At 38.0% G+C, this 15,718-nt stretch overlaps 1 protein-coding gene across 4 annotated transcripts in view; it reads right to left on the bottom strand.

The window, feature by feature from the left end:
• Window positions 1-15,718, bottom strand: part of LOC144695942 (microtubule-actin cross-linking factor 1-like) — a 554,471-nt gene that overhangs the window by 147,144 nt on the left and 391,609 nt on the right. For all 4 annotated transcript variants that reach the window (XM_078567039.1, XM_078567041.1, XM_078567037.1 and 1 more), the window contains 5 exons: window positions 11,118-11,274; window positions 10,646-10,772; window positions 8,783-8,845; window positions 7,547-7,782; window positions 6,515-6,644 (listed from right to left, as the gene is read on the bottom strand). In XM_078567039.1, the coding sequence (XP_078423165.1) occupies window positions 6,515-6,644; window positions 7,547-7,782; window positions 8,783-8,845; window positions 10,646-10,772; window positions 11,118-11,274 (713 nt within the window). The remainder of the gene's footprint in view (window positions 1-6,514; window positions 6,645-7,546; window positions 7,783-8,782; window positions 8,846-10,645; window positions 10,773-11,117; window positions 11,275-15,718) is intronic.

Genomic DNA, 15,718 nt, shown 5'->3' with positions numbered 1-15,718 from the left:
TGTGGTAGTGATAAGAGACAATACAGTCATCAGGATAGATGCTGTTCCATGCAGTTGAGAGCGAGAGTCCAGATAGCTGTGTTGCCTGCTTGGTGCCAGGGTCCAGGATATCTACTCAAGGCTGGAGAGGAACTTGCAGCGGGAAGGGGGAGGATCCAGTGGTCATGGTTCATGTAGGTACCAATGACATAGGTACGACTAGGAAAGAAATTCTGCAGAGAGAGCATCAGGAGCTAAGCACCAAATTAAGAAGAACTTTAAAGGTATTGACTTCAGGATTATTACCTGGACCATGTGCAAATTGGCATAGGGTAATTAAGATTAGAGAGATGAATGCGTGGCTCAAAGATTAATGTGGGAGAAATGGGTTTTTATTCATGGGGCACTGGTACCAGTACTGAGCAAAGTGGGTGGTGTACCATTGGGACAGTCTACACGGGAACCATGCTGGGGCTAGTATTCTAGTGAGTCATGTAACTAGGGAAGTAGAGAAAGCTTTAAACTAACTAGGGCGGGGAAGGGATCATGTAGAGGAAGATTGAGTAAATTAAAGGAAAATAACAAGGCAATAGATCAAGGTAGCCATAAAGGTAATGATAATCAGGGTACTGCAGTAAGGAACGGTGATTGCAAACTTAGGAGTGTGCCAGCAAGTAGGGCCAGAGTTTACAGAAACAGTGAAACAAACTGAATTAAGGGCCCTTTATCTGAATGTCCATTGCATTCACAATAAAACAGATGAATTGTCAGCTCAAATAGAAATTCATATGTATGACATGATAGCCATTACAGAGACATGGTTACAAGGAAACTAAAGCTAGAATATCCAAGGGTGTGTGACATTCAGGAAAGATAGCAAACTGGGAAAAAGGTGCTGGGGTAGCTCTGTTAATTAAAGAGGACATTAGCACTGTAGTGAGAGATGACTTTAATTCTAAAGATCAAGGTGTAGAATCAGTTTGGGTGGAACTACGAAACAGCAAGGGCCAGAAAACATTGGTGGGAGTTGTTTATAGGCCCCCAAACAGCAGTGGTAATGAAATCACAGTATAAATCAGGAAATTAGAGGTGCATGTAACAAGGATAATATAGTAATCATGGGGATTTTAATCTACATATAGACTGGGTAGACATAATTAGCAGTAATGCTGTGGAGGATAAATTCTTGGAATGTATGCAAGATTGTTTTCCAGAGCAGTACGTTGAGGAACCAACGAGGGAATGGGCTACTTTAGATCTAGTATTATGCAATGAAAAAGGGCTAATTAATAATCTTGTTGCGAAGGAGCCTTTAGGAAAGAGTGACCATAATTTGATAGAATTTTACATTAAGTTTGAAAGTAATGTAGTTCAGAGATTAGCGTCTTAAATTTATATAAAGGAAACTATGAAGGTTTGAGGGGAAAATTGGCTATGGTAGATTGGGAAACTATGTTAAAAGGTATGATGGTAGACAGGTAATAGCTAACATTTAAAGAACTAATGCATAGTTTACAACAAAAATACATTCCTTTAATACACAAAAAATCCAGCAAAGTGTTCCAACTGTGGCTAACAAAAGAAATCAAAGGTTGTATTAGATCAAAGAGAGAGACATGTACATTTGCCAAAAAAGGTAAGCCTGAGAATTGGGAGCATTTTAGAATTCTGCAAAGGAAGGCCAAGTAAAAGATTAAGAAAGGGAAAATAGAATCAGAGTAAACTAGTGTGAAACATAAAAACAGATTGTAAAAGCTTCAATAATTATGTAAAAAGGAAAAGATTAGCAAAAACAAATGTGGGTCCATTACAAGTGGAGTCAGGAGAATTTATAATGGGGAATAAGGAAATAGCAGAGAAACTAAACAAGTGCTTTGTGTCTGTCTTCAAGGGAGAAAATACTAAAAATCTCCTGGAACTAATGCAGAATCAAGAGCCTAGTGCAAATGAGGAACTGCAACACATTAATATAGTAAAAAGTATTAGAAATTAATGGGACTTAAAGTAAATAAATCCCCTGGACCTGATGATCTACATCTCAGGATGTTGAAAGAAGTGTCTGCAGAGATAGTCAATGCATTGGTGGTCATTTTTCAAAATTCTTTAAACTCTGGAATGGTTCTTGCAGATTGGATGGTGGCAAATGTAGCCACTATTTAAGAAAGGAGGGAGAGAGAAAACAGGGAACTACAGACTTGTTAGCCTAACATCAAGTAGTAGGGAAAATGCTAGAATCTATAAATCAAGGATGTGATAACATGACACTTTAAAAATAATGACAGGATTGGGCAGAGTCAACATGGATTTATAAAAGGGAAATCATGTTTTCCAAACCTGTTGAAGTTTTTTGAGGATGTAACTAGCAGAAGAGATGAGGGGAACTGGTGGATGTGACATATTTAGATTTTCAGAAAACTTTTGATAAGGTCCCACACAAGAGGTTAGTGAACAAAATTAGAGCACATGGGGTTGCGGGTAATATACTGGCATGGATTGAGAACTGGTTAATGGACAGAAAACAGACAGTAGGAATAAATGGGTCATTTTCAGGTTGGTAGGCTGTGACTAGTGCAGTGCCACAAGGATTTGGATGTGGGAGTTAAATGTAGTATTTCCAAGTTTGAAGATGACACAAAACTAGGTGGAAGTGAGAGTTGTGAGGAGGATGCAAAAGAAAATTCAAGGGGATTTGGAGAAGCTAAGCAGGCAAATTGGCAGATGGAATACAATGTGGAGAAATGAGGTTATCCACTTTGGCAGGAAAAACAGAAAGAGTATTTCTAAAATAATGAGAGACTGGGAAGTGTTGCACTTCAAAAGGATTTGGGTGTCCTTGTACATGAGTCACAGAAAGCCAACATGCAGGAACAGAAAGCAATTAAGGTGGGAAAAGGCATGTTGGCCTTTGTTACAAGAGAATTTGAGTATAGGAGTAAAGATGTCTTACTGCAATTATATAGAATCTTGGTGAGACCGCATCTGGAGTATTGTGTGCAGTTTAGGTCGCCTTACCTAAAGAGGGATGTATTTGCCATAGAGCGAATTTAATGAAAGTTAATTAAATTAATTCCTGGGATGGAGGGATTGTCCTTAGAGAAAAGATTAAATACACTGGGCCTTTATTCTCTGCAGCCTGGAAGAATGAGAGGTGATCTCACTCAAACATAGAAAATTCTTACAAGGCTCGTCAGGTTAGATGCAAGAAGGATATTTTCCTTGGATGGGGGTCTAGAACCAGGGGACATAGTCTCAGAATAAAGAGGCAGGCCATTTAGGACTGAGATGAGGAGGAATTTCTTCGCTCAGAGGGTGGTCATAGAGTCATAGAGGTCTACAGCACAGAAAAAGGCTCTTCGGCCCATCGAGTCTGCGCCGGTCAAACAAGTACCTAACTATTCTAATCCCATTTTCCAGCACTAGGCCCATAGCCTTTTATACCATGGCATCACAAGTGCATATCCAAATACTTCTTAAATGTTATGAGGGGGTTTCTGCCTCTACCACCCTTTCAGGCAGTGAGTTCCAGAGTCCCACCAGCCTCTGGGTGAAAAAATTCTTCCTCACATCCCCTCTAAACCTCTTGCCCCTTACTTTAAATCTATGCCCCCTGGTTATTGATCCCTCCACCAAGGGGAAAAGTTCCTTCCTGTCTACCCCATCTATGCAACTCAATTTTAGACACCTCAATCATGTCCCCCCTCAATCTCCTCTGCTCCAGAGAAAATAACCCCAGTCTGTCCAATCTCTCCTCATGACATATTGAGTCGGTTAGGATTATATTCGCTGGAGTTCAGAAGAATGAGGGGGGATCTCATATAAACCTATAAAATTCCAACAGGACTAGACAGGCTAGATGCAGGAAGGATGTTCCCAATGGTGGGGGAGTCCAGAACCAGGGGTCACAGTCTGAGGATACGGGGTAGATCATCTAGGACTGAGATGAGGAGAAATTTCTTCACCTAGAGAGTGGTGAGCCTGTGGAATTCGCTACCACAGAAAGTATTTGAGGCCAAAACATTGCATGTTTTCAAGAATGAGTTAGGTATAGCGCTTGGGGCAAAGGGGATCAAGGCATATGGGGAGAAAGCGGGAGCAGGCTATTGAGTTGGATGATCATATTGAATGGTGGAGCAGGCTCGAAGGGCCGAATGGCCTACTCCTGCTCCTATTTTCTATGTTTCCATAACTAAAACTCTCTAGCTCAGGCAACATCCTGGTAAATCTTCTCTGCACTCTCTCTATTGCAATCACATCCTTCCTTCAATGCGGATTCCAGAACTGCACACAGTACTCTAGCTGTGGCCTAACCAGCGTTTTATACAGTTCCAGCATAACCTCCCTGCTCTTATATTCTATGCCTTAGCCAATAAAGGCAAGTATCCCATATGCCTTCTTAATCTCCTTATCTACCTGTCCCGCTACCTTAAGGGACCGGTGGACATGCACACCAAGGTCCCTCTGATCCTCGGTACTTCCCAGGGTCCTACCATTCATAGTGTATTCCCGTGCCTTGTTTGTCCTGCCCAAGTGCATTACCTCACACATATCTGGATTAAATTCCATTTGCCACTGATCAGCCCATCTGACCAGCCTGTCTAAGGCTTACCCTCCTGTAATCTAAGGCTATCCTCCTCACTATTTACCACCCCGCAATTTTCGTGTCATCCGTGAACTTACTGATCAACCCTCCTACATTCAAGTGTTAATCGTTTATATATACCACAAACAGCAAGGGACCCAACACCGAATCTTTGAATTCTCTGCCTCAGAGGGCTGGGAAGGCTCAGTTGTTGAGTATGTTCAAAACTGAGATCGATAGATTTCTACATATTGAAAGCATCAAGGGATACAAGAATAGTGCATGGTTTTGAAGTAGATCATCATCCATGATCTCATTGAATGATGAAGCGGGCTCAAAGGACTGAATGGTCTACTCCAGCTCCTATTTCTTATGTTTGATACTGTGGGATTCCAAAACATTAACCTTCGAGAAAGACAACTTTAAAACTATAATTAAAGTAACATTCTAGGCTAAGTAGCCAGTCTAGTTTCCAAAGCAAACCATAAACTCAAAATTAGCAAAAAAATATACCACATTTCAAAATATATTATAAATACATTCATGATGATAACCGAAATCTTCCCACTTAAGTAAGGCTGAAACTTCAGCAGCAGCTCCCAGCTTTTTCCATGAATCTTCAGTCAATGTAATGTCACTTTTCCTCAATTTTCACCCATTATCCCTCTTTTCCCCCAAGTACAGTGACTTAGGTTGGGATACAACCCAATGGGAAACAATGTTCCCCTACCAGCTGATCCAAGTGCCTATTCATCACGGGCAAGTTTATACAATCAATAAAGAATTGCTACTGAACTGTGTAGATCATCACAACTGATGGTAATCTCATCCTAAATTTGGGGGAAAATCAATCTGGTTTCTGTGCATGACATCATAAACTCTTTCGACAGCACCTTCCAAACCTGTAACCTCTAACACCTACAAGGACCAGATGCATGGGAACACCACCACCTGCAAGTTTCCCTCCAAGCAACACATCAGCCTGACTTGGAGCTATATCGTCATTTTTCTTCACGATCACTGGGTCAAAATCCTGGAACTCCCTTCCTAACAGCACTGTGGGTGTACCTATACCACACGGACTGCAACAATTCAAGAAGGCGACTCACCACCATGTTCTCAAGGGCAATTAGGAATGGGCAATAAGTGCTGGCCTAGCCAGCAACACCCACATCCCTGAAAGAATAACTAAGAAAAAAATGTTATTTTGACATGTATTTATAGTGCAGCTACACACAGCAACTACAGCAATTCATTTTTGCCCTCTCTCTTCCCACCCCTCCAAGATCTTCACATGCACACAATTCCATGGGGTGTCACAGGACAGCAATGAGAGAGGCTACTCTGGCTAATTTCTTCTCTTCAGGTCTACATTTTCTGTGCTAATTTGGCACAAACCAGGAATCAAACCTGAGAATTTCCTGATATAATTTAACTGAACTAATTTTGAAGCAATCCTTAATTGGAAGGAACTATTGTGCACATGTATAACTATCTATACATGTATATATATAATATATTTTAATAAAAATTTATGAAGCAACTTGAAGTATTCAGTTCAGTCACCAGATTATTTTAAGTAATTTACCCCTTGCTTTCGTTTATTTTCTCTTATCTTCATGATTCCTATTATCTTCGTGGTTCAAGGTGGCGGCTCACCATCATCTTCTCAAGGGCAATTAAGGATGGGCAATAAAAATGCTGGCCTAGCCAGCAATGTTCACATCCCATGAAAGATTTAAAAAAAAAAATCTATTAACTAAAAGAAATTAGACTTCCCACTCTTGCATGGAAATTACAACATGAAAGCAGACCATTCAACTTAACCAATTCAAGTTGGTGCTTATCGCAAGCACCACGTGCCAGTGCAGTTTCTATATGTTCTTTAATTTGTTTTAAGTGCAAGGTATTCCATCCCACAAACATGAATATCAGTACTGTTTGTACTTGTTTTACCTATTTGTTCTAGCACTTCCATCCACTTCTTAGCTTCTGGGGAGTCTGGATTTTTTGTCAATATATCTTTTAACATCTCTTTCAGCTTCTCAACCTTTCCAGAATTCTGTTCAAGCTCAACAAGAAAAGCCTAAATGAAAAAGGAGTTTAATGACTGGCAACAGCTTTGAAAACTTGCTTTTACTAAAATACAGCATTAATTCAGTCATGTCTGAAGCATTTACGTAGTGTGGAATTAAATGTTAGCTCAATTAATTGCACAAATTTTTATGTGAGCTCTTTAAGAATTAAGTGTTTATTATTGCTTTCGTGTTCATTTTCTATTATATAAACTTTAATCTGGTACAATTTATCAATCAGAATGCGAGTAGAATTTAAGTAAAACTAAAAAGATTAAGGAATAAAATAATTAAATATTTCAATCTATCTGGCTGAAAAATTATTTTTCAATTTACATACCACAACCGCAGCATAAACAAAGTAACAAAAGAATTAAAGACAAACTTTGGAGCTTTGCTTTCCTAATACAATGACTCAAATCAAGACTAAGGTAACCTCAATTATATTTGTTTCCCAAATTAAAAGTGCTTGTTTACTCATAATAGGAATGAAAATTCAGGTCTTCAGATGAACAAAGTTATAGTATTTGATGGTCTGGGCTATGCTTTGCAGAACACAGCATTCAAAGCAATTCAGACAATTAACATTAGCCCTTATAAATGTTGAAGCCCAGGCCTAAATGCTCAATCTGAACAACTGAATGAAGATGGAACACTCATTTTGTTTTGCTCAAAACAGACTGTAAAGAGTTAAAATTAATTTGTCTATTTTCTTCCTATTTGACTCCTTTGATTAATAGAACTACTTCCTACCCAAGCAAGAAGTACCCAGTTGTATACCAAAAAATCTCCAATTTAAAATCATCAGCTTCAAAAGTTTAATTTGCAAAGATGTCATGATAATTTTAAGTGCGGTATTATTAACTATGTGGGATTTCATTTATGCTTTATTAGATATATTTATTATATTTACCTTGTTTTGCTCCACTTGTGCTTTCATAGTTTGAGTTTTGGCCGGTGATGAATTCAACGTGGACAAAGTCTGTTCTTTTAACTCTAGCCATTTCATGACAGAATTGGTTTCTTCTTGAACCTCTTGCATTTGGTTAATTGTGGCCCAAAGGTGGTCCTGACGTTCCTTTAGTACATTTCCCAGGGTCTTATAATTATGGTTCACATCAGAGACATTCTGCTGAATTTCTGTAAGTTCTACAAAAGACAATAAGAGACATTGGGCAAATGTCAAAAAATTTCAAAAAACCAGTTTTGTTCGCAGCAATAGGATCTTCAGATCATCATCAGAATACTTTCAATTATGAGACAATCATTGTAAAATGTCATCAATGCATAATCTGTATGTTGGAGAAATGCAAGGCTTCACATTCAAGTAATAAAGGACAGGCTATATATTTTTAAATGCAGAATTTTCTTTGTGAATCTTGAAACTGGGTGCAGCTTTCTTCTTTAATAATTTCACTAGGAACATTTTATCCCTAGCATGTATTACTTGCCTTGGCTACAGTTTTAAATTGGAAAAAAATAATGTCCACATCATATTTCCCAGTAATTGTTTATGACAAACAGAAGTGCTAAAATAGACTACCAAAAGGCTTTCTTTGGAAACTGTTCAAAACATGTTTATATAGCAAGGGGTAGGTCACATGGTTCCTCAGAGCACATTGTTCCAGTATATTACTTTTACTCAAACTTAACTAAATATGATTTCATAATTGATAACTTATTAATATTTGACTACATCATGTTTCTTTTGCCTGGAGAAACTTATGCAATTAAAAGTAATGTTCCATAACTAACTGCAGCAAACGTGTGCTTTCTTTTTCCTGGAGAATGATTGATTTAGGTTGTGTAACAAGTTACAAATTAAATTGGAACATTGGATATGTTGGCAACCATGGCTGTGTTCCAGTACATATATTTTTTTTATTCATTCACGGGACGTGGGCTTCGCTGGCTCGGCCAGCATTTATTGCCCAAACCTAATTGCCCTCGAGAATTCTTGAACCACTGCAGTCTATGTGGTAGGTACACCCACAGTGCTGTCAGGGAGGGAGCTCCTGGTACAGCATATTAATAATTAATTAATACCATTTTATTTCATCTAGTTTACATTCCTATCTGAATCTACTTGAGGAGAAAAATAGTTGGAAGATGTAACAGAAACAGAAGCTCAGATTTTCTATGTTCTCACCTTTGTTTCTGTGGTACCCATTCATACTAGGTGCAGTCACTCCACCATTCATCATTACAGAACCTGAGTAAACAACAGGGAGACACAACAGTGCACAGGACAGCCAATATTAGGAACAAAAGCTAAGCACAGACACAGGCTCCCTCAGCATGATATCACAAGGCACTAACAAGCATTGTTCTACAGATAAAGTTCTTTTTGAAAATAAAAGTGCTTTGTAATGTGTGGTAGTTGTACTCAAATCTTAAATATAGATGTTGTTGGTGTTGCAGCAAATGTGGGTAGTTGTGATTTATAAAGTATGTTTAAGTACTATATAGCAAAGCCTCAGCAGTGTTATTTCGCAGATAAGATTGTGGAAAACCATGCCATAGACACTAATGCACATATAAAATTGAGTTGTATAGCACATTTGAATTCCTTATAAACGTTCATAGGATCCAAAATGCCAGCCTTAATTCAACGGTCACACTCTTTTTATATTTTTGAAGGCTGTGGATTCAGGTACTACTCCAGGCCTGAGCAGATAGTTCAGACTGACACATCTGTGCAGTACTGAAAGAATGCAGGATTGTCGGAGGGGCATCTTTTAGATGAGACGTTAAAATGACGTCTTACCTGCTTTCTTAAGTACAAGATCCCATGGCACTATTTGAAGAGGAGCAGGGGGAGTTCTCCGTGTCTTGCCAATATGTATCTCTTAGTCAATGTAATTAGAACAGATTATCTGGTCGTTATTGCATTGCTGCTTGTGGAACCTTGCCATGTGTAAGTTAACTGCTGCGTTTTTCTGCATTACAACAGTAACTAACACTTCAAAAGTGAAGTACTTTTGGACTGTGAAAAGTGAATAAATATAAGCTCTTTCTAACCTAGACGAGTGAATTTGAATTCTGCTACACTGCAATACCTTCTTCTTCTTGTTGCAATAAATTTCACTGACTAAAACATTTTAGCTCAAGGTATCCACTCCATCATGTAGGTAATGGTGTTATGTGGGGACATATAGTTTGTAGATTATGTATATGTGAGGCATTTAAAAAAAATTAATGGAAAGATAGTTTCACTGCATCATAATATTTTCAGTTACATACTATGAACATCATATAATGGCGGAACATACCCATAGACAGTGTTCTTCTTCAGCTAAATTTCTATCTCAATCTAACAACTCAACTATTTTGAGCAATGCAAAGTGTTACGACTCGAGACTCATACTGGGAAAAAGCGAGGAGTAGACCATAAATTTGCTTTATCGGGTGGGTGCATACAATTAAGAAAAATGAAGCTACATATAGGAATAAAGGTACACTACGGCTTTTCTAAGATAAAATATAAGCTATGTATAAAGAGAATACTGACCAAATTAGCCTATGTTGACATGGCAAGCACATAGATCAAATAAAGTTGCACTGATTAGAAATTGGACTGATATTTAACAAAACATTTAAGCAAATTACAAAGAAAGCTGGAACATAAGAAATGACTGGACAACATGAAATAATTAGAAATACATTGTAATTAGTAAGTAGTTTTAGTGACATGCTTGATATGGGGGCTGTTATAAAGTGGCTCATTAATGACCAGCATAGCCAAGAATTAATGGGTGGAAAAATCCCAATCATGGCTGTGTCATTAGACAGAGGCTAAGCATTTCCAAAAGGTGTGAAGAAATAAAAATTATTCACGTTCGTTCTCACATATGTGCAAGATGACTGAAGAATTGTATTGAGGGAAATTGTGAGCAGGTAGTTTGGCTGTTCTCTTTTGATGGTAAATAATACATTGTACAGGGCACCTAAAATTATTTCTAAAAATGAAAGAAATCAAGTTAGTTGCATTTTTCTTGATCTCAGATGTTACCTGTTTTACTGGACAACAAAGTAGTGTCAGATGATGTTATTTCCATGATGAGACTTTCTAACTCGGTTCCTTTGTGATTTATTTCTTGCACCTTTGGAGATTTTGATGACCAATCCTCCAACAGGATCTGTGAATTGAAATAAGCCATATCATTATATTGTCCTACTCCAATTTTACCCATGTAGCTCATTTCTATCATGCTTTTCTCCCCCCCACTCCCGGAAGAGGGAAAGCCAACATTACAAACAACTAACTAGCCTGGTGCTTACATCATATTGGCTGAGATCATTCTGCCTTCCTCCGAAAGATTTAGAGCTTTGTTCCATATAATAACATGTCTGATTTAGAGTTTGAAGAACCCACATAGAAACTGTTTTAATTACGCAGCAATTTTACATGTTAAAATTAAAAATGCATTCTATTTGATAAACAATCTCAAATTCTGCATGTTATTTTCTTCATGCCTACTCACCTTTACTTGTTGGATCTGTTTCTCGAGCATGTCTGTATTAAGTGCTGATTCAAAAGCTGGTACATTAGACTCAGTTTCCTTTAACCAATTTCTGATTGACTCTACCAGAGATGCAAACTCGCTCAGCTGCTGCTGGCAGGATAATGCCTCTTCCTCTCTGAAAAATACATAAAACATTGGGCTTCCATTTATCTATTACTGGAAATTACAGTTAACAATGGAATTCGACTGATAGTGAAACTATTTTAGTACTCATTCATCAGCTTTATAGATGCATTTAAAACAGTTACATTTTCTGCCACTTTACACATTTGCAGATACCATCTCTCATGGCAGGGGTGCAAAGAGCAGCGGCAGGGGAGCTGAACTGTGTTAGCAACAGACAACATTGACTAGTAACTCTATTGATTGGCCAGTAGGAGGAATAATTTCAAATAGGGCAAATGTATTAATCTATAAAATTCAGACTGGCACCTGTTAACGTTGATTACCAACTTGACTTTATGACCATTTAACTGACAGTAAAGTTGTGCCCAGAAAATAACTGACATCAGACCCAGACTTTGCTATAGATCACTGTCATTATCTCTAGTAAGCTATATTAACATTTTCAGCTCTTTTAGTCAGAACACAAAGCCATTTTGAACCTGTTATTAATAATGCGTTTTTCAAACTTCTGAGGATTCTGGCTATGAAAACCATTTGATGTCGTATTTAGAGAGCAAATAATCCCACATTACTAGCATGCTCATTTTTCACACAAATCCATTGTTTTTCAAGATGTCACTTTCAAGTTTGATTAAATTCTAATAAAGGGAAACTTGACTTTGCAAAAATGAGTGTTCTGAACAAATCAAGAGAAATGGTTCAGATTTGCAGCTCACCTAATAGTGACAGCAACTAAGAATCTTCTGGGAGAAAGCATCTCATCAAGTCGGCCAAGGAATATTTAGACAAACACAGACCAAAATACTAATGATTGGCATCACACCCAATCTTAAAAGGAGCTGAGGTGATGACAGTGTATAATCTGTCAAGGTTAATGAAATTTCAGTAGTAAAACTGAGTTGATGCAGAAATGGCTCATGACCCTTTCGGAAAGAATTCACTGTTCAAATAAGTTTGCTGAAATTTTTTTTAATCAAATTCATTGAGATAATGTTGCTTTTCAAATAATCGACTGTTAAACTCTGAGCTGGATTTATGATCCTGACCTCACAATCTAGCACAAAGAATGTCTGCTTCTAACTCCACAACACTGATAGTCCAAATGTTACTAAAACCCTTATTCACACCTTTGTCACATGCAGACTTGAGTTCTTGAATGGTTTCCAGGCTGGCATTCCATCATCCATTCTCTGTAACGTTAGTCACCTACAAAACTGCTATCCTTATTCTATCCCACATCAAGTCCTCCTTATACATCACTCTTTCCCTCACTAACGTAACATTTGCTCGTCTCCAACCTTAAACTTAAAATTCCTCTCCTGTGTTTAAAATCCCTGTGGTCTTGCTCCTCCCTATCTCTAATTTTCTCTAACAGTTTATCTTCCCAAATGCTGTTTATCTGACTTATCCCCTTCTCTATTGTCATACAAATTGTTGCTGATATGTTAATTGGTTTTTACTGCATTCTGTTTCTGCTAACAGTTAAAATTTAGTTAAAATATGCTGAAGCATGTTGTTATTAATAGCAATGATTCATTGGCAGGCAATGGCACATTTTTCAACATAGCAAATTCCTGAACTCAGCTGGTTGTTTAGAGATTCATTCAATAAAGACATGGCGCTTTCCCAAAAGGAGGGAAATGAGACAGGAGGGAGGAGCGATAGAGTTAATTGACTTCACCACTCTTGCACAATCTGGAGCACGATTCCCAAACTTTGGTGTGCATACCTCTAGGGTAGGCGAGGCACCTCTGTTGGCGAAGGGGGGTGGGGGGGAAATGCGTGGAGAAATTGTGTAATGGCAGCGGATCCCCATGCACGGCCACTCCACTTGCGCTTTCTCTCGTGCACTCCCATGGCTAGACTCCAAACGACATCATGGAGTATTATCTAGCATCCAAATAATTTTAGCCCTTTAAGGAACTTGAATTGATCAACATGTTTCACTTAAATCATCTGATTTGGATACAAGCAAGGTAGTGATTTATTCTTTACCATGTTGTTTAACGAAATAGAATTGTAGTTATCCGGTAAAAGTTCCTTTCTGAGAGGAACTGAGACATTTTGCTTTTATCTTTTTATAAAAGTGAAAGAAATGGGTACGGGGAAAATAGAAATTGGTCTAATTGAGTCACATGTTCAGATCATCATCTGAGTTTCTAGTTTTTAAAATGAAATTATGGCAGTGCTATAAGCCAATGATAGGACAATTTCTGCAAGCTTGTATCACCAAAATACAAGTAGTTTTAATTTTTAAAAAGTAAAATTAGTTTGCCATCTTTATTGACCCTTTGTCCATATAAATTGGCATTTGGGTTTATCTTGAAGAAAAACCTTTATTAAGCATGAGCAATGCTTGAGGGAGGGCATGAATTGCAAAAGCTTGCTTCTGAGGTACTGAAATTTGCTTAAACACTTCTCAAAATCTGGCACTAAAGGATCAATGTTACTCCAATAGAACTTGCTTCCTGAGGAATGTCATCTGTGATATAACTTGTTACATTTCCTAGGGTAATTTTTTTTTTTGGACAACGACCTTGTTTGATGCAGTGAAAACAGAAGTAAACACGCAAAAGCAGTTTTGGTTTTATTTACATGTCATTGACTTCAATCTCGCACACTCCTTTGGTTAGATTCTAGACAACAAACTACATCATGGTTTACTCACTGGTATGCACTGCATTTTGCCTGTTTAAAGATCTTGGATTGGATGACAAGCTTCACTTAGAGTATAAGGAATTCCAAATTTGACTAATCATAATTTAGTGTGTGATAGGCCATTCCTTTGACCAGCAACCACTTTTACTGAATATCTGGTTTCTATATTCCAAAGTACTTTGATTGACAATCCATTGCCCCTCAAGCCATATTTGGACAAAATAAAACATTTGTATTGTGACTGGCATCAAAAGACAGGATTCATTTGATGCAATCAATAATTCACAACCACACACGCAGGCTCTCTACCTAAACCATTATTAACTTAAATGGTTCCCAACAGCAACACATTGACCGTCAAAAAGAATAATGAAAAAACCTAAAGAGTCCTCATTGCATCTGGAATATCTTGCTATGTGGCAGCTTAACTTTAAAGGTGCAATTCCATTTTCCAAAATGGTACTTATCAGCACAAGAAGTCCATGAGACCAGTTATGTTTTTGATTAAAACTGTCAAATTACAATAAAGTATAAAGAATGAGTTTGGTGCTTTTTCATATTTTGAACAAGATCAAAGCCTACAAAAGAAACGCAAAGCATTTCAAATTTTAACAGTCCAAGAATTGTTGAGAAAGCTTGATAATTATTTAATTCAAAGGAAATTCAATTTAAAATAAAACACATAATTTGATACTCTACCCAGCTCAATCCCCAGTAACCCAGCTTGACATTCCCCTCTCTAACATGGAGCACCGTGAACATTACAGAAATCAACTCGCAACAGGGCTCTTAAGTTCCTGGATATATCAAACACAAAGGTAAGATTAGTATGACATAATCATCACACTCTGGGTCTGCTTTTTGAAATAACCCAGTTGCAGTGGAGTCCAATAGACTCAACAATTGTTGGCTGCCTATGTGGGCCATGTATACTACTCCAAATGCTGAGAACTAGTGAGTTATTGCAGCCTGCGTATGCCAGCAAGTCCTGATAGGAACTGGGGATAGTTGGCAGATGGTGGAGGGAGCTGGGTGCTTTATTTGTGGTTGTACATGTTGCACTGCAACAATATTTGCCGGGATGTAAGAGTTAAAAATGGACAGATGTTAAGATGAGTAGTGTTAAGCAGAGAAGGAAATATCAATGATGAGAAGTGATGAAATTTGTCTTGCCAGTACCAGTTTACTTTATCAAATCGCTGGTGACACAATTACTGACTTAACATGTGAATCTCAGCCTATGGAGCAAAACCTTGGCACGATGCACAAAACAGAATCTATATCAAAGAGACATAAATCTGACAAAAAGTACATTAAACTGGGAATTATTTGGACTGGAGCTGCGGAATACCCTCGGCTGTGGTGTGCGCGTTATGTGGCACAGTCTTGTCAAATAATAGACTAAAACTATCTCTTCTATGCAGACACTTGGGAACAAAACATGAACAACACTTGGACAAACCGTCAACATTTTTCAAATGGACAAAGGCACAGCTAATGACGAGCAAGGCAAAATACAAAAGCAAAATATTGCAGACGTTGGAAATCGGAAATAAAAACAGAAGATTCCAGGAATACTCAGCAGGTCAGGCAGCTTCTATGAAGAGAGAAACAGAGTTAATGTTTCAGGTCTGTGACTTCTCAGCGGAAGCGGTTTTTTCACTTTTTTGTTGGTTAATGATAAAACCCTTGAAACCTCATACCCAGTGAGCTTGGAGTTATTAAGTCAGGAAAGCATTACAACTTAGCAGAGGAGCTAATACTACCCATGCCTG

Source organism: Cetorhinus maximus, chromosome 21 (genome assembly GCF_964194155.1).
Source record: "Cetorhinus maximus chromosome 21, sCetMax3.hap1.1, whole genome shotgun sequence".
Classification (NCBI taxonomy): domain Eukaryota; kingdom Metazoa; phylum Chordata; class Chondrichthyes; order Lamniformes; family Cetorhinidae; genus Cetorhinus; species Cetorhinus maximus.
The sequence above is the reverse complement of the archived record's forward strand: the minus strand, read 5'-3'. Positions and strand labels throughout refer to the sequence as shown.